Source organism: Notolabrus celidotus, chromosome 1 (genome assembly GCF_009762535.1).
Source record: "Notolabrus celidotus isolate fNotCel1 chromosome 1, fNotCel1.pri, whole genome shotgun sequence".
NCBI classification, from domain to species: Eukaryota; Metazoa; Chordata; class Actinopteri; order Labriformes; family Labridae; genus Notolabrus; species Notolabrus celidotus.
This window is the reverse complement of record NC_048272.1, coordinates 1,091,312-1,111,251: the sequence shown is the minus strand read 5'-3', so window position 1 is coordinate 1,111,251 and position 19,940 is coordinate 1,091,312. Positions and strand designations below refer to the sequence as shown.

Sequence of the window (19,940 nt, the reverse complement as noted above, 5' to 3'; positions counted from 1 at the left end):
GTTTTATAAGATGGACTCTTTAAAGTCTGAAATCTATACCCAGGGTGTAGCTACTATAGATGCACTGTGTTTGGAGCATTCAGAAGAAAGCATCAAAGAACCATTTTATATTTATATAACACATTTGTACCATTTTCCCACAAAAAGAGGGTGAATTATATTATTGCAATGTCCACTCAGAGTCAGACAGGACTAAATGAAATATGAAAATACCCTTAAGAAACCACACAGCAGTATCAGTAAAGAGTTTTTGTTTTCATACAGGCCATGTGCTCATGCAGGGCCGTATCGTGGGTGGACACACTGCTGCACCAAACTCCATTAAATACATTGTGTCTCTGCAGAGCACCAGAGGTCAACACTTCTGCGGTGGATCATTGGTTCACAGGTACTGGGTGCTGACCGCAGCACACTGCAATATTGGGTAAGAACAAATGAGTACCAACTGTTTGCTGTTATTGTTGAGTAAGAGTAAGTGTTGACTTTGTAGAAAGATAGATGACCCATGTCCATCTTGTGTTACAAAAGTAAAGCCAAAATAGCCCTTGCAACTGGCATTGATTAATTGCACTTGTGATGTCATATTGAGCCATAGTTTGTGCTCTATGGATTGGCTGCTGGTGCCATGGTTATTGGCTTCACCACATATATCACCTATTAAAAAAAATAGCAAACATCTCCCATGCTAGGTCTACAGCAGAACAGGTTTTTGTGGTAGTTGAAAATGGAAAGTTCAACAGCTCTTGTTTTGATGTTTTTTTTAACATTGTCCTCTCTCTACCTTGCTAACCTGGTACACACACAAAGCTGTCAATCACGGCATTATTCCACTTTCTAAGGCAACAAATGAAACTAAAATTTAAACTGAACTTGGACATAAACAGTGGTGGTTCCACTCACTACCTCCCCTCCCCCCTCTGCCCCCTGGACTCTAAAGGCTGATTTATACTTCTGCGTCTCCCCTACGCAGCAGGGGCTGACGCGGACATGAGCCCCACATACTTGTGCGTCGGTGTGTCCGTGTCGCGCAGTGCGGTCTCTCTGATAGCCGGCCGCCTGCTTCCGGTCCCGCTACGATCTCTGTTTACTTTTCCACAGAGTTTCAGAGCGTGTTATGTTAATCTACAGCTGATACATGTTGCTGTTTATCATACAGACATGATTACATGAAGAATAGAGAGGAGGAGATGAAATACACGGCCGATGTCCGGCCGATGTCCGGGATCCCGGAAGTGTTGTAAATGCGGGAAAGACAAAGCCGCCGAGCGGACCAATCACAGAGCTTGCGGTCCTCGTCGGCTCTACGGGGAGTTACGTTTTGGAGGAGGTGCACGTCAGCTACGTGCGTAGGCCACGGCGTAGGTACGGGAGCTACGCGGACCCCTGGCGTAGGGTACGCCGTTGATTCAACGCAGAAGTATAAATCAGCCTTAAGACTAAAAAGGGCTGAAAAGACTAAAATATGACTAAAACTAACAGAATTTTTTGTCTAAAGACTAAGGCTTAATCTAAAATATCTGCCAAAATTACACACACACACACACACACACATACAATACATACAAGGACTCTGCCTCAGCTGCTTTTTGCACTTTAACCGTTTACTTAATCATTTACTTACCTCGAATACTGTCTGCACCTTAATATCATTTGCACTATTATCTATTTTCATTTTCATTGTTCATTTTTAAACTGTCACTGCACTACCTGCACTGTGTACATAGGCTGTTTTTATAAAACTGTATTTTATTATATTTTATTGTATTTTATATTTAAATTTTAGATATTTAAAAGCTGGAAGAGAGAAACAGCATCTTGTTTTTCCTGTATGTCTCGTATATACAGTGAAAATTGACAATAAAAACCTTTGAATCTTTGAATCTTGAATCTAGAACAGTTTTACTGGGGGGGGCAGGCTGGGGCCAAGGGTGTTGTCAGAGGGACACATTCAACCCTGACAAAAGAGACTGAGAAAGGTGAGGACCGGCTGAGAACAAAGTGGCAAAACATCAGTGCATCCCTATATACTAGACATATATACAACTGTGTACTAGATCAACATGCAGACTGACAGCAGCTGTTTGGCTGTTTACACTCAACATGAGTCCCTTAGCGCTCTAAGGGACTGGAACCAAGTGCCCATTTGATTCAGCTTGTTTTCATGCAGTTTCATCCTTATTTCATTTTATACTTTACATTTTTTTTTCATTTTTAAGTCTTAGCTGTATGTTACACATGTCATCTGATCAATCAATCAATCAATCAATCAATCAATCAATCTTTATTTGTATAGCGCCAAATCACAACAAACGTTATCTCAAGACGCTTTTACAAACATAGCAGGTCTAGACCACTCTATGTCAAATTATGAACAGAGACCCAACTTCAAGACAGGGTAAGACTCAGTCTGACCCCACCTTAATCCATCATGAGCATTGCACATCGCAGTATTTAGCTAGTTACAGTGGTGAGGAAAAACTTCCTTTTAACAGGCAGAAACCTCCAGCAGGACCAGACTCATGTTAGACAGCCATCATGCCTCGACTGAGTTGGGTCTGGAAAGACAGATAGAGGGGAGTAAGAGAGAGAGGTGATCAAACCTACTTTGATCTAAATAGATGCAAAGTAGGTTTTGGTTTTCATAGCCAGCTGTAGTTAGCATGGAAGCAAATCTGACTGAGTCGGTTTCAGAAAACAGAGGTCCAGTGTTAGCTAAAATGTGAGTGGTTTTGACTGAATCTCCTCATTTTACAAATAGGTGCACAACTAAATCTAAAGTGCATGTGTTCCGCCTGTAAAATCGGCGAGATACCGAAGCTTTTTTTAATGTATGATATTATTTTGGTGTGGAGGAGGGGCCACAGGGGGGTCCAGGTTCAGTTTTACAGGGGCGCTATCCATGAAATCATCTCTTACACACTTCAAAATGATCGAAAATTGATTATAGAATAATGCAACCACAGATGTACAGAACTTCACTTTATTAGTGCAGCCAAGTAACAAAGATGGGCAACTCTCATCTCAGCTTTCTCTTTTCTCAAAAAAGATAAAATTAGCTAAGTAACATACAAAAGAGCCAGCAAAGGAATCTGGATCTGCCTTCCTGAAATAAATAAATAAATATATAATAATAATAATAATCAGAGGATCAGTGCATACATTGACCAAAATAGAACTGAATGACAAAAATGGCCACAAATGTTAAATGGGGATGTGTTTTTTTTTAACCTTGTCAGGTCGCACGCAGTCATGTTGGAATAATTTTACTTTTTCTCCCATTTTTCCGACCCATCCAGGGAGGAGATTTTGAGGGGGCTGTTGGGCAATGGCATGTTTTTGTTAAAAACCATACATTTATTTTTATTGGGATTTAAAACCAAATGGAGCCTCATGAGAGCTATTTACGAACTAAATTAGGAACTAAATTTAGACTGTCATACCAGCTTCATCATCACTGAAAATGTCCTGGAAATGTCCTGGAAAATGATCTCTGGAAAAGAGTGGGAACCAAGCGGCAAACTCCGGTCTCAAACGATGAAGCCAATGCGGAAGTGATATAAACTGCAATACATCAAAAATCTGCTTGAGGCTGGCTGCAGAAACACCGGAAACCACATAGATATGAATGGGAAAAAGACGATCTTTGCAGCATTAATAAACATGTTTACAGCCTGGTTCAAAAAACGGCTTGGCCCTACAACGCTAATCTCTCTGATGGCACACACTGTACGGGGGGTGAATTTTTTTCTAACATGACGGTTAAGAAGATATTAAGATTATGAGTTTTGCCCAAATAAGGACATGACTGACGTGAATCCCGGTCGGGAACACACAGCCATTGGCTAAGAGGCTCACACTACGTCACACTCTGCCTAGTTGAGTTCCGCATTACCAATATGGCTGCTGCCGTCGATTTGCTTCAAAACAGCTCTCAGGAACAGATGGGTGACGTCACGGATACTACGTCCATATTTTTTACAGTCTATGGTGGGAACCCTGTCTAGTGAGCTGTATTGAGAATAACAGCACTCAAGCAAATCAAAAGAAACGGAATCTCCAAGTGCATTCAAGTGGTTAGGAACAGTAGAGATACTTTTTCCAATCTGCAATGATGAAATGTTCAAACCAAGCCAGAAACCTTGGTGTAGTCATAGACTCAAACCTTAATTTCAGCAGCCACATTAAGACAATTACAAAGTCAGCCTATTATCACCTTAAGAATATATCAAGGATTAAAGGACTTATGTCTCAGCAGGATGCAGAAAAACTGGTCCATGCATTTATCTTTAGCAGACTAGACTACTGTAATGGGGTCTTTACAGGACTCCCTAAAAAGTCCATCAGACGGCTGCAGCTCATACAGAATGCTGCTGCTCGAGTCCTAACAAGGACCAACAAAGTAGACCACATTACTCCAGTTCTTAGATCTCTACACTGGTTTCCTGTCTGTCAGAGAATAGACTTTAAAATCCTGCTGATGGTTTATAAAGCACTGAATGGTTTAGGCCCAAAATACATTGCTGATCTGCTGCTACTTTATGAACCACCTCGACCTCTGAGGTCATCAGATACTGGTCTGCTTTCAGTCCCTAGAGTCAGAACGAAACATGGTGAAGCAGCGTTTAGTCATTATGCTCCACATATCTGGAACACACTCCCTGAAAGCTGTAGGTCTGCTCCAACTCTCACCTCTTTTAAATCAAAGACTAAGACTTTTTTATTTGCCACTGCCTTCCTATCTTAGATTATTTTAACCCACTTTAAATTAAAATTTTAATGTAATTTTTAATATAGTTCTAATTTTCCTTTTCTTTTCTGTTTCATTATATTTGTCATTTTAATTGTGTTCTTTTATGCTTGTCTGAATGTCTCCAATGCTTTTAATGTTTAATGTAAAGCACATTGAGTTGCCCTCGTGTGTGAAATGCGCTATACAAATAAAGCTGCCTTGCCTTGCCTTTTACTAAATGGAAAAAATAACCTATAGAATAAATACAAATGAAAAGCTGTTTGAAAAAAGATGGGTACCTTTCAAAGCAAGGACAGGAAATCAATGAATATAAAGTTATGTGCCTGTAAAAAAGAAAATGTAGAAGCTAATGCCCCTTATATGTATGTATGTATGTATGTATGTATATATTTGCGTGTGTGTGTATATGTGTATATACATATATGTATATATATGCATATGTATGTGTGTATGTCTATGTATATTTATTTTATTCTTATGGGTTATTTATATATGAATTTATGTATTTTCACATTTGAGTTTTGATTATCTTTATATAACCTTCTTTTCTATTTTATTTTTAAATGATTATTATTATTATCTTTTTCTTTCTTTTCCTTTTCTATTTAAGTTATATTTCCAATTGTGTATGGGTGGAAGGTCACAAAATGCCCCCCCAAAAAAAGTGTTTTGTCAAAAAGGTTCAAACCTGTAAGAAATGTATATCATGTATATATAACATTGACACAATAAAGTATATATATATAAAAAAATCTAGTGATCTTAGGGAAGGATCTTCAATAAAGGCTGTTTTCCTGCCTCCTGAATACAACTCCTTACCACTTCATCCCTCAAAAAATGTTCCCTGACAGCTCTAACTGTTTTTGTAACACTTGCACAGGCATTGATGTTCCTCTGGTGCTCTTACAGCGAACCCCGTAGAAGTCAGTGTGTCGAAGCTAACTTGGCATGATTTTATAGTGAGAGCAGATGGTCCCAACAGATGCCTAAAAGCAAACATCCACTCTGCTGTGAGTAGCTAACGTCAAAATGATGCCGCTTGATCATGATGCAGAGTTAACGAGTACGCAGGCCACTTGGAACTCAAACAGCACACAGATGTGGCCAAGTCAGTGGATGTTGGCACATAATCAGTGTGTGTATGAATGTGTGTGTGTGTGAGAGTGAAGTGTGATCTTGTCTGGATTCTCAAAATGGGCTGCACTTCTGTAATACTGTCCGGGCTCTGTCTGCAGACAGTAAACCTTTGTTTCCTGGTAGACAAACCCTTTTGACTTTCTGGCTCACCCTCTGCTGTGACTTTGAACCCTGGTCCTGATTTGGTGTGTACGCCATGCTGTGTGCATTTTCTCTCCTCTTTCAACATCTAAGGTATATAATGAGGAATGTGGTGCTTATTTAAAGATGTGAAGTCAAAAGGAAATGCTCTGTCTTTTAGGGCCGAGCACATGATGATTGTGGCAGGCGACTACATTGTGAATTCCTTCGAGGGCACTGAGCAGTACGCCAAACCCCACAGGCTGGTCACCCATCCGCTCTACAATGGGAGCACTAACAATGCAGACATCATGCTCATTAAGGTACAGAGACTTAAAAATAATGCTATGCTTATTAAACCTATACAACATATAAAAAGTAGAGATAAAGAAAGCAGTTTGCAGACTGTGACACAGGACAACCAGACAAAAAGGGCTTTATAGAGATGAGGGGGATAGAGGGGATTCATGATGTTTTTTAAGTTGCTCTCCTTTATTCATCATTATTAAAATACTTATTGATAGAATTCCACTAATTATAAAGTTTGTATATGTTGATGGTCAATTAATTGCTCAATATTTGTTTCTATAGCTCCGAATTGTAACAAAAGTTAAGAGTACACTTTACATAAGATAAGATAAGATAAGATAAGATAAGATAAGATAAGATAAGATAAGATAAGATAAGATAAGATAAGACAAGATAAGATAAGATATACTTTATTAGTCCCCCATTGAGAGAAATTCTTTTGTTACAGGAGCTTGCAACACGGGACAGGGGAAGACAACAATGTACTAACAGTTAAAAGTAAGTTAAAAAAATATAAAAACAATAATAATAGCAATGATAAAGGTAATAGAATAGAAAAAAATAGAATAAAATAGAATAAAATAAAATAAAATAGAATAAAATAAAAAGAATAAAATAGAATAGAATAAAATAGAATAGAATAGAATAGAATAAAAATAAATAGAATTGAATAAAATAAAATAGAATAAAATAGAATAAAATAGAATAGAATAAAAATAAATAGAATTGAATAAAATAAAATAAAAATAAAATAGAATAGAATAAAATAAAATAAAATAGAATTGAATGAAATAAAATAGAATAAAATAGAATTGAATAAAATAAATATAATATAATAAAATAAATACGAATAAAATAGAATAGAATAAAATAAAATATAATAAAATAGAATTGAATAAAATAAATATAATATAATAAAATAAATATGAATAAAATAGAATAGAATAAAAAAAAAAAAAAATAGAATAGAATAAAATAAAGTAGAATAGAATAAAATAGAATAAAATAGAATAAAATAGAATAAAATAGAATTGAATAAAATAAAATAAAATAAAAAAATAGAATAAAATAGAATTGAATAAAATAAAATAAAAAAGAATAAAATAAAAAAGAATAGAGTAGAATAGAATAGAATAAAATAAAATGAAATATGGCAACTATTACAGATGTATACACACTATGTACACTTCTATCTGATAAATAGATAAGGTAAGTTATTGCACGGATAAAATTGCACCAGGTTATTTAAAAACAAACATACACAGTATGAAGAACAGTGGGAAATAAGCAGGTGTAGACAGTACTTTTTATAATATTATTTAACAGACCAAACATTAATCCAACATGAGCATATAGTCAGTAAATTTGGCAACATTGACAAGGAACAACTTCCTTTCAACAGACAGATACTTTAAGCAGAACCAGACTCATTGATGGAGAGCTGCCATGACTGAATGGGTTTAGAAAGTGGGATTGGTGGGAGACAGATAGACAGAAGTGGATAGAGACAAACAGAAAGACAGCCAAGGACACTAAGATAATACAGGCTTGTTAATGATTAACACAAGGGTTGTGCTGTATGTTGTCTCATTCACACCCTCAAAACTATCTTCTGGTTTTCTGTGCAGCTGCGAGCCCCCATGGTGCTGAACCGATACGTTTCGCTGGCGCCTCTGCCAAGGCAGGGGACGGGAGTGGTTGAAGGCCTGATGTGCCGGGTGTCTGGGTGGGGGTATAACAGTGCGGGTGGAGGCCAGGCTCCCTTCACGCTCAGGACTGTCTCTGTGCCCATTGTTTCCACCCCAAGGTGTAACAGCAGTGAGTCCTTCAACGGGAATATCACAGCAAACATGATCTGTGCCGGCTACAGGACCGGAGGGAAAGATGCATGCAAGGTTTGCACGCTCACTGTCCAATCTGCTCCATTTTCACAAAAATGATCATTTGATCTCTCTCTGATCCATTTAGAAATAATAGATTCTCCAAGGTAGCAGCCCTGATTCTCAGTATGTGTATCAAATAGCGCAGGGTCGTCCTCTTTTCATCAGCTCAAATCAAAGCGATACAATAACACAGTTTTGGGAAGCTCATCCCCCTGACAGTAAGAGGATGTAGTTCATCATGTCAGTGTTGATTCAGCTACAAGCTTTTATTAAGCAGACGTGGCAATCCACCCTCAGGAGATCTGATAGTTACAGAAGAGATAAAGCAAGCCTGAAATAGCATCAAGGCTGAAACGCTTGTTGTAAATCTAAAGTACTGACAACTGTAGCCACTGCCAACATCCTTTTCTGATTTGTTTGTTTCTGTTATAAAGCAAATTCTCAACATTTGTTGTGAGGAGAAAATAACATAAAATTCAATGTGTGATATATCAGTAGGCTTCATTCTGCCTTAGGTAAAGAGCTGAATGACTAATTAAAATGGGCTATATTTAACCCTGCAGTAGGCAACTTTGTGTGTCTGCATTTCCAAGTGGCAGCGGGAGCTTGTGATTTTATGAATCCAACCATCCTGTGAGAAGACTGCAATGTTTGTATTAGTTTGTTTTATATCATTTTAGGTTTGAAAAAAAAAATCAACATATTATGCAGGAATGTATAACATTTCTATCATAGACAGAAAATGTCAGATCTCACAAGCAAACATAACAGCTTTTTAACTTAGGTTCAATACTACAATGAATCCACATATAAGTCAATTACATGTGAAACAGCATTTGACATAATGTTATGTTATCTTTGTACCTTTGTATGCAATGATGAAATGATCAAACCAAGCCAGAAACCTTGGTGTAGTCTTAGACTCAGACCTTAATTTCAGCAGCCACATTAAGACCATTACAAAGTCAGTCTACTATCACCTTAAGAATATATCAAGGATTAAAGGATTTATGTCTCAGCGGGATGCAGAAAAACTGGTCCATGCATTTATCTTTAGCAGACTAGACTACTGTAACGGGGTCTTTACAGGACTCCCTAAAAAGTCCATCAGACGCCTGCAGCTCGTACAGAATGCTGCTGCTGGAGTCCTAACAAAGACCAAGAACGTAGACCACATCACTCCAGTTCTTAGATCTCTACACTGGCTTCCTGTCTGTCAGAGAATAGACTTTAAAATCCTGCTGATGGTTTATAAAGACCTGAATGGTTTAGGCTGATCTGCTGCTACTTTATGAACCACCTCGACCTCTGAGGTCATCAGGTACTGGTCTGCTTTCAGTCCAGAGAGTCAGAAGGAAACATGGTGAAGCAGCGTTTAGTCGTTATGCACCACATATCTGGAACACACTCCCTGAAAGCTGCAGGTCTGCTCCAACTCTCACCTCTTTTAAATCAAAGACTAAGACTTTTTTATTTAACACTGCCTTCCTATCTTAGCTCATTTTAACTCACTTTAACCTAATTTTATGTTTAACATATTTCTAATTTTCCTTTTCTTCTCTGTTTTATTATAGTTGTCATTTTAATTGTGTTCTTTCATGCTTGTCTGAATGTTTCCAATGCTTTTAAAGGTGACATATTACGCTTTTTTCATCAACATATATTGGTCTAAGAGGTCCCCAAAACATGTCTTTAAAGTTTATTGCTCATAAAAACACTTTGAAATCAGATTTTGGTCTGCCTGTAAACCCCTCTTTTTCAGCCCTGCTCAGAACAGGCTGTTTTCTGTGTCTGTGCCTTTAAATGAGAATGAGCTCTCTGACCACGCCCCCTCAGGAAGTGGGTGTGGCCTCGGCTGTCCAGCACGTTGATCTAATATTTACATGTCGGCTGCTCACAGACCCGCGTTACTTTAACCCTCTGAATCTGATCCAGAATCTGATCCTGACGGAGAGGCTTCTGCAGCAGGACCTTTCTGAACCATTGGTCACAGATTTAGTGTTTCTTGTTGTTTTATTTATCCGTATGTCGACGTGTGTCTCGGTACACAGCTACGAACATGTAGCTATGTGGCTATGCTAACTAGCGCTAGCACTTTTCCATGAAAAATAAAAATCATCCACTAGATCTTCAAATCTGCAGACGTGGGGAGTAAAACCGACCTTTGTGTTTATTAAGACAGCCTACAACTAGCATGCCTCCCTCCTAAGCTCCTTGTTAGCACACATGTGTGCAGGGAATGAAAAACGGAGGAGGGGTTGAGTTGTATTTTATACAGTCTATGGGCTGAACAAGCTCCGAGCTCTGACTTCCTGTTACAGACCGGATGGCGTTGTGACGTATGAAAAACACTGAAAACTGAAACGGCTGGTTTCAGCACACATTTACAGAAAGGTGGAGAAATCAGAACAGGGGCAGAATGGATTCTTTTCATTTCCGGGGGGTTTGTAGACAGGGACACATATTTCAGGGAGAGAACCATTAAAAAGTAAATTTTGCATGATATGTCACCTTTAATGTTTTAATGTTAAGCACATTGAGTTGCCCTTGTGTATGAAATACACTATACAAATAAAGCTGCCTTGCCTTACCTTTACAGACTCTATCTGAGACATTGAATTCATAAACATTACTCTCTGTAGAAATAAGTGTATCCTTTCACACCAATCAAGGACAATAAAATGGCTTTACAGTGAACCATGGGAAGCTCTTTCCTTTCATAAGTTACAGTGTGTCCTGAGAATTGACTCATTGTGTGGTCTTGTCTTTGTAGGGAGACTCTGGAGGGCCGCTGGTGTGTGGGGGGCGTGTCTATGGCTTGGTCTCTTGGGGCCAGGGGTGTGGTAATGCAAAGTTTCCAGGAGTCTACACAGCAGTGTCCAAATTCCGCCGATGGATAGACCAAACCATCTACCGCTCACACTATAGATGTACCAGATACTGATGATGACAGTTATAAAAACTATACTCTGAAACTATCTTGCTAAAAATGCCAATCCCATCCAGTGCAGTAATTGCATGATATACTACAGTGGGCACTTTGTATGCCCACTGTCTTTTACATCCAGTGATGTGAAGCTATAACTTATAACATGGAAAATACTTTTCAATAAATAATCAAAGTTAGAAAGTGCTTTGTGCTGGGTAAGTTTAGACTGACTACAGTAGTTATATCTGTGAATTGTTGCATCTGTACAACTTAGAGGCCTTTTAAAACTGCTTTATTTTCTATTCCTTAGACATGAGTTCATACACAAACATGCCAAGTAGTTCTTTTTTCTTCCTAACAAGTGAATTCTTCTAGTTATTGAACCCTATTTTTTTTTAAATGGCGACCAAACACTAGATTAATTATCAAATATCACATTTTTCCAACTGTTTTAAGCTTATTGGCATGCTACTCAATACAGTTGCATTTAAAGATTTTTAAGTTAACTTGAGTAACACCAAATTGACATCTTATTTTTGGGGATCTTGACCAGAAATCTCCTTAGTGAAAGTCCTGCACACTTTCCAACTCTTTAAAGCTGCTGTGAGGAACTTTTGTATGAAAAATTCACATTTAGTATGTTTGATGTTCAGGTCTGTTTTAACCAAGCTTACCAGTAAATTGAATTAAAAAGATGCCAACATGATAACATGCTGTTCAACAATGCACACTTTCCAACTCTTTAAAGCTGCTGTGAGGAACTTTTGATTGGTGAAAAACTCCTCATAGTGCCTTTAAACTCCATAAGCTGATTTCTTCTCTGTTACATTTGTGTGTTCAATGTTTGCAGCTCTGCACAAAAGCTAGATGGCATTGTTTTGGTGCATGTATGAAAAATTCACATTTAGTATGTTTGATGTTCAGGTCTGTTTTAACCAAGCTTACCAGTAAATTGAATTAAAAAGATGCCAACATGATAACATGCTGTTCAACAATGCACACTTTCCAACTCTTTAAAGCTGCTGTGAGGAACTTTTGATTTAAATGAATTTTGGCTCCCCATTGTGGACAAAGTGATACCTCTTATCTCTTGTTCTGTACATGCATAATTAGTGTTTTCATCAAAAACCTCACCCTGCTGTCTTTTAACAGCCAGATTTATCACTCAATGTGATTATTTGCCATGAAAACAGCCAAAAAAGGATGTTTCTCAAGCCAAATGCCAATCATGTGGTCTGACACCTACCCCACCTCTGAGTGGTTTAAGGCATTAAAAATGACAACAGAGAAGGTATCAGTGTTGTTGTTTATGGTTTTGTTTGCTTTTGAAGGTCATAAAGAGGCATCAGTGTTGGTTTCAGCTGGTGAAAAACTCCTCATAGTGCCTTTGAACTCCATAAGCTGATTTCTTCTCTGTTACATTTGTGTGTTCAATGTTTGCAGCTCTGCACAAAAGCTAGATGGCATTGTTTTGGTGCATGTATGAAAAATTCACATTTAGTATGTTTGATGTTCAGGTCTGTTTTAATCAAGCTTACCAGTAAATTGAATTAAAAAGATGCCAACATGATAACATGCTGTTCAACAATGTGTGAAACTGATCTTGAGGTGTTCTGATATGAAAGGTGAACCTTAGATGAAATCAAGGCCCCTGCCTATCCACAGGGAGCAGGTGTGTCATAACTGCACCTCCTCTGTGAATAGTTGATGGCGTTCTGCTGCAGGCTCACATATCTTCTTTCATGTGGTTGTATGTATTATGATATTTGGTGAAGTTCCTCTGAGAAAGGTTAGTCTGTGTAAAGATTTAATACCTGCTCCATCACTCTGTGTCTCTGTGAAGGATCTTTTTGTGCTGCTGTTCCTAATGTAAACAGTACATGTTGCGCTGGGTGGTAACCCTGAAGAACATTTCTTTCAACCTAAAGATAATCCCAGGGGGTTTCATTTAATGAAGCACACCGGGTATCTACCGCCTGTGATGTGGAAACTTCACACCGGTGATAACACAACAAATGTTCCCCGACTGAATTCTGTTAGATATAAAGACATTGTTTATTTGCCTACTATGAATCATCCTTCTGTCTACTATGAGTCTGTTATGTCTAGTGTGAATCACTATTTAATAGCGTAAAAACAAATGTAGTGAAGAGTCTGGATTATTTAACAAATAAAACCTAAAGGATCATCAAATCTGGAGCAGTAATTCTTCATTTAAAAAAGGAAAAATAATCAGCTTTACCCAACAAATGTCAGAATAACTCAATGTCACTGCTCCCTGGAGAACATCAATGAAGCCGTGTTTAGTCCCAATACATGCATGCTCTCTGAAATTGCTGTGAAAACCAGCATAGAAAAGAAATGTAGAGAGGAGATCTCAAAAGTGTTTCATTTCTGTCTCCTAGACAACAATGAGATCTGTTTGAAAGCAAAATGAGACTATAGCTTATGTCTCCTGTTTCTCATTCTTGCCTCCAAAAAAAAGTTGCAAAAAGTCTCAGCTTAGTCTCCCTTTCAGTTCAAAAGGAGATCTGGTCAAAATCTGAAATGATTCTCAGGTATTTCTCAAGTGTTGTGACTCCTTTTGAGCTCAGGTGGAGAAATCAGGGAGCTCTCTCAATTGTCTCAATCTAACCTCATCCATTTGTTTTTGTCAGACTCAGTTTTTGGGTCTCAAGTTGAGCTCAGATGGAGCAAAGAAAGAGCCTGAGCTCATCTTTTCATGAACATTTATAGTGCCCTGCAAAATTAACATTTCAATGTAATTGTCCACAAACTTACAATTCTCATTAAAACATTTGAACCACTTGTAAGATCAGATATTTAGATGTGAAATGATCTCTTCTTTGACTTCACAATATGGTCCTTCCTTTACAAGTCTGTTTGGAACAAAACAACTTCACAAAGATTTAGTGGATTTGAGAGAAATTGCAAAAGATAGAGATTTCATATCTCCAGGTATGACAGACCATTTATTTAAAATATGGGCCGCAAAAGGGCTGACCAGATTTATCCAGATTATTACAATTAAAGGGGTGGATTCTTTTGGGCGCTGGTGGCCTAGCGGTCTAAGCGCCCCACATACAGAGGCTACAGTCCTCGTCGCCAGTTCGATTCCTGGCCGGTCAACCATTTCCTGCATGTCTTCCCCCGCTCACTACTCCCCACATTTCCTGTCTCTCTTCAGCTGTCCTGTCAAATAAAGGCAAAAAGGCCAAAAATATATATTTGAAATTAGCCATTAATGAGATCTCTCATTTAAGTCTCAAATAAGACTCATGTCATGGTCTCAACTATTTCTCCTAGTGAATTTTAGGAGAAACCAATGAGAACAATTTGAAACTTGAATGAGGCTGAAGTGAGAATCTCAATCCTGTCTCCAGAGACTTAGAAGAGAAAGCCTTGAGCAGTAACATTTTCCCTCTGGGAGGCTCTCAGCACTGAAGCTGGAAGTGCGCCATGGGGCCAAAAGTCACACCTCACCCATGAAAAACACTGCCATCCACCGGTGAGGTCACACTCCTTGGACACGACAAGCTCAAAAGTCCTTCAGACAATAAATCTCCTGATCTGTCATATTGTTAAACAGGTTGGAACATTTGACGTCTTCATCTCGAGTGGTGGCGCGTAAACTATGTGTGTGTGTGAGTGTGTGTGTGCGTCTTGGCTCACATCAGTGTGCCATCTTTGATCAGCCTATAGAATCGCCACTGTTTGATTGCATCTAGATCCCGGAGAGTGGAGCATTATCACACACCACGACTCCAACTGGAAGCTTCTCTGGGCTGCACCAGAAAACCCCTCGTGCAGCTCCCTTTTGCCAGGTCTCCCCGGAATCCGTGTTTTGCATCGCTCCCCAATTTGCATTTCTTCCTCAGATTTTCCGTGCGACGGGTTCAGCCGCTCGAAACCAGCGGGCGCTCCACGGCTCTGTTGTACGTGCGCCTCCATTTCTAAAGCAATACGCACGGAGATAGAAGAAACCCCTGGACATTTTTTCTTTTTGAAATAATGTTGCCGAAGCTGCCAGAGGGAGGAAACTGAGGACATTTTGATTTAGTTTTATTTCTGTTGCGCACCTACGGAGACAGACACGTGTCTTCGGGGGTAAACAGAAAGGGCTAGATCGTGTCAGCAGATAGCATTGTGTTCTTTTTTTTCTCCCCCCCTCTTTTGTTTGTTATAGACGGCCGAGTTCAGGGCTTGGCGATCAGCTCTACATTTCACTTCGTGCGCCTTGGTGATAAAGACGCATTTTGGAGATGTCGGAAGTGCTACCTTTCAACGAAGAAAATATGAGTCATTATGGAAATGAGGGCGACGAGGGACACCTTTCCTTCACCTGTCGTCTTCAAGACACCAACAACTTCTTCAATGGCTCACAGAACAAACGTCCGCCCAAACTCGGACAAATAGGCAGGAGCAAACGGGGTAATTATCGCACTAAGCCCTTCTTTTGTTCGCATGGTGATGTGTTGAATGCGCACATAGGTTACCACCTTCATTAAGGATGTCTGTGTGGAGACAGATAGGCTGCACCTTTGCCTAGACATGCTCCTCTGCAGAGACTCCATAATCTGTTTGCATGTGTTTGAGTGGACTGTATTAGTTTTTAAATATTCCATTCGCATTGCAACACAAGTTGGGTGCGCAGTGCGTGATGTTAAATGCTTTCTGAATGCTGCTCAACAGTGTCACCTCCTCATTGAATGGCTGGAATGATTGAGATTTCTCTCCTCTGGTATTATGATTCATGGGATTGCATGGTAATTTCAGGCTGCTTTGCTCTTGATTTGGCATTCCCTAAAAAAAAAAATGTCAGGCTCATTGTGGTTGGTTGCACATACATGCAAAGACAGAGGCAAACACAACACAGACACAACATGGCAAACAGGCAGACATGTAAGCACTGCATCTGAAGGTGCACATGCAGAAACCCAGTAATGCACATCCAAAAATGTGCATGACACACACACACACACACAGGATCACGCTCATGTTTATCCATCTCTTTCTGCATGCTCCTGCTCTCTCATGCATGCACATATCGCCTCTGCTCAGACAGCGCAGTGCTAATGGTTCTGGGCTTTCATACCCTGCTGTCAGTTCGATGGTGAATTTTCAAGACGCCACACCAAGATGAGTCGCGCCCCCCCCCCCCCCTCCAATCCACAACCCCAGCCCCTTCATTAACTCTCTCTCTCTCTCCCTGTCATCCACAGTTGTGATTGAGGATGAGAATGGCGACGAGGAAGGAAAAAATGGGACAGAGAAGACCCCAGCAGAGGCTTAGAGCACTCAGCTCGCAGATGACCCCCAAAAGACTCTCTTGAAAATTTTTTATGGCGATACTTACCAGTTTTAATCCAAAGACACTGTATATAAGCACTTTCTCTCATGTGGCAGCAAGCAGCACTTCCACGCCCTCCTCTCCCAGTCAGTCATGGCCATCCGGGTGACACACACTGGCAGGGGCAGGAGATGGCAGCAAGCAAAAGGAGACCCCAAGGTGGACCCCCCTTACACACACAAACACACACACACACACACACATACAAACACACACAAACAAACTCTGATTCTAGGGTTTTCGCCATAAATCCAAACGCAGGAGATCATAACAAAATGGGGGGTACGAGGAGGAGGAAGAAGGAGGAGGAGGCGATGCTGTCGAAATGCAGAAATCAGGGACAGGAAACAGAAATAGATCTGATTTAAAACTAAAGCACACACTTCTCCTATATCTTATTAATCAAACCTATGGTACCATTCTTTCTGCTCTTCATTTTCGAAGGCAAATGAATAACAGCGTTTGTAAATATGGAAAGGGTAGCCCATATTTTCTTGCACAAAGTGGGAGGCTGTAAAACTGGTTTGTTTTCTGTGTTGATGACTTTATTTATTGATCCTTTAGAGTCTGTTTTTTCGCCCTGATGAAAGGCCCGAGGGAGTATTTTTTTGTATGGTGAGAAAAAACAGAGTGAGTGAGAGTGACATTATTTTTCACTTTACAATTCTCGATGTTGCCTGAGTGTTTTTTTGTTACCATACTTTGCAGCTAATGAGTCATTTATATACCGTGTACCTCCCACCTGTTTGTAAGCTTCCCAGGCTTTCACCTGGATTGGTTGATACTGTAACTTGACTGTACACACCCTATTGATAAACTATTTATATTGCATTGTGCATTATCGTGTGTGCCAAATCTCATAAGGAGATATACTGTAACCAGACAACTTGTTATTTTTTTTGTGCTTTCTACATTTCCTCATACATTTCAGTCGTTTTGTTTGGTTGCCATTTTTTAGGGCTCTTTCTTAAAAACACTGAAATACCAACTCATGCATGGCAAAATATTGAATTCATGCATGCACGGCAGAAGTTCTGAAACTCTTGTGTATTCTTGAAGCACCTCGTATACAGCTTTGAATGACGAACCTCGAGAAACAGTCTTAAATCTGCATTGTACTGTACGATTCACACTGATTTGTACGGTGGCCTAATATCTTGTAATAAAGATTATGACAAAGTACTATTTACTGTTTAGTATTGATTGTGGTTTACAGTAAGGAATGCTGTACTTGATGTTGCTTTTCTTGTTTTGAAATTGTTTTAAACTGTAGCAAAAACAAAAGTATAGTTTTGTATGAGATAGATGAAAAACTGGTGTAAAGCAGGCTGACTTTTGGATATGTCCCTTGTACAGTTTTCTCCTGTTGTTATTGGATTAACTATCTGGCAGCCTGGGAAGGCCAAGTCAGCATTTTCCACTGTGAGAAAAGTAGCATCCCATTTTTTTGTGGAAAGATGAGATATGAAAGGAGACAGGAATGGGGAAAAGGAGACAAGCAAATAATCTGAAATCCACACTCTGTCCTAATGTGTTAAGACTCTTGGCGAGGACAAACTGCACAACAGACTATGATATGGTAAAGTGCTACAGTATTGCAAATGATTCTGTGGAGGGAAAATGTACACCACTGCTTCCCAATGCAATAAATGTCTGTTTGCATCTAAAAATCTCAGCTCCTCTCTTTAATCAAATCCCTCCTTTTTTTAGTCCCAGAGATGTAAACGATGCAGGGCCACCGAGGCATGAGGAAAACTGATGAGACGTGACATTTCCTACTCTGCTGTGGTGACTAAATGATTCATGTCGTGTGACGAGCCTCTGTCAGCGTACAGCATCTTAAACCCTGGGAACTGCTGGGAACATACATGCAGAAAACACACACACACACACAAAAAGAGGCAACACACATGTCCTTTTGAGCTCCAACTGCAGGCGAGACTAACATATTGCTCGTCTTTCTACCTCACTAGTCTTGACAGACATGAAAGGAGGCTGCCTAGGCTGGGTACCATGGTAACAGATGCACCTTGCACTCAATGGGTGCTGCGGTGTTTTTTTTTCCTTTCGGTGCAGAATAGTCTTTCCCCAAGCCTGGACTTGATAGCATCGCTATCTTTAATGGAATGTTCCCCATTCTCTTATCTCTGCCTTCTTCTCTCAAGACCCCCCTATTCACTCAGTGTGTGACCGCATAATCCTGACAAAATAGTCCCTTCTTCCAAGACGGCAGTCAACCATGACAATGGCGCCCACTGCGGTAAGAGCATTTCCCCTCACAGAGAGAGGAAGTTACATTTAGGGAGTAATGATCTACGATTTTCTGTGTCAAGGATGCTTTCATGCAAAATGTTGCTGGATGCAATCAGGACCACTCAGTGAAACCTGTTGAACCCAATTGGTATCACACTGCAGAAAATCAAAAGGATTCAATGAAAGGACAAAGTTAGTAGATTTGCAGAAAATTTCCATTAGAATTTTGTATTATTGCTGTAATTTTGAGCTGTATTTGGTGTTATGTCCCCATGACTCTTGCAACTTCTCTCCATTACATAATTTTGCACTCATAGTAAATCACAACTACTCTACAATGACAGCTACAAATGTGACTCATAGTAAATGGAATATCAATTACCGGCTTGCATCACCTTTGGCAGAGCTTTGAAAGGGAGAGTGGATTTTCTCTTCAACGTAGGACAAACACTCACAGTAGCATATCAGTTTATACATAGCTGGGTTGAAGGTGCATCATTAACAATCAGGGCTGTGTATAGAGGGGCCAGGGCCAGGGGTGGCACTGGTCCCCCTTGAAATCTGATTGGCCTACCAAAAAGCCACCCTAAAATCCTGAACTGTCATTGGATATCTGCTTTGTCAGAGGTGGGACCTATTTAAAAATCAAGTGCTTGGGCTGTTGAACAGGCCGGCAGAGGCTTTTTTTTTTGAGTCTGGTCCTGCTGGAGGTTTCTGCCTGTTAAAAGGACGTTTTTCCTCTCCACTGTAACTAGCTAAATACTGCGATGTGCAATGCTCATGGTGGATTAAGGTGGGGTCAGACTGAGTCTTACCCTGTCTTGAAGCTGGTATTTACTTGTTTTTAAAAGTCTTGACAAGCCAAATTTTCTTGTTCTGTTGGCTTAAAACTTTCCTTTTTGATAAAGCTTATAGTTAGAGCTGGATCAGGCTTGGACCAGGTTTTGTCATGCTGCTATAGGCCTAGACTGCCGGGGGAACTGGCGCACTAACACACCGGGATCCTAGCTCACCCCCTTCCCCCCAACCCCTTCATCACTTACTTTAACTCTTCCTGTCCCATTAAAGTTACTAACCATAGACCTTTCTGGAGTCCCTGAGCTCCCTTGTCTCGTAGGTTCCTTTGAGCTGCCGTAGACGTCCTCCTGCTGCGGACGATCTGGACTCCAGCGGCAACAGCTTCTACTACTCGTCTCATCACTATCACTT

The 19,940-nt window shown here is 39.8% G+C and overlaps 2 protein-coding genes across 2 annotated transcripts in view; both read left to right on the top strand.

Moving 5' to 3' along the window:
• Positions 1-11,730, top strand: part of LOC117818542 (trypsin-like) — a 13,909-nt gene extending 2,179 nt beyond the window's left edge. Inside the window, exons 2-5 of the mRNA XM_034691482.1 lie at positions 265-424; positions 6,189-6,330; positions 7,945-8,211; positions 10,973-11,730. Coding sequence (XP_034547373.1) covers positions 265-424; positions 6,189-6,330; positions 7,945-8,211; positions 10,973-11,143 — 740 coding nt within the window. The 3' untranslated portion in view covers positions 11,144-11,730. The remainder of the gene's footprint in view (positions 1-264; positions 425-6,188; positions 6,331-7,944; positions 8,212-10,972) is intronic.
• A 3,102-nt stretch (positions 11,731-14,832) lies between these two features.
• si:dkey-33m11.6 (uncharacterized protein LOC555986 homolog) lies at positions 14,833-17,660 on the top strand. Its single transcript, XM_034691798.1, has 2 exons — positions 14,833-15,559; positions 16,351-17,660. Exons 1-2 carry the CDS (start codon positions 15,391-15,393, stop codon positions 16,419-16,421), a joined length of 240 nt encoding a protein of 79 aa, XP_034547689.1. The 5' UTR covers positions 14,833-15,390; the 3' UTR covers positions 16,422-17,660.
• The last annotated feature ends 2,280 nt before the right edge of the window (positions 17,661-19,940 follow it).

Coding starts and splice junctions, on each gene's coding strand:
- si:dkey-33m11.6 (XM_034691798.1), top strand. CDS start 15,391: ATGTCGGAAGTGCTACCTTTCAACGAAGAAAATATGAGTCATTATGGA. Junction 15,560..16,350: donor AATAGGCAGGAGCAAACGGG/GTAATTATCGCA, acceptor TGTCATCCACAG/TTGTGATTGAGGATGAGAAT.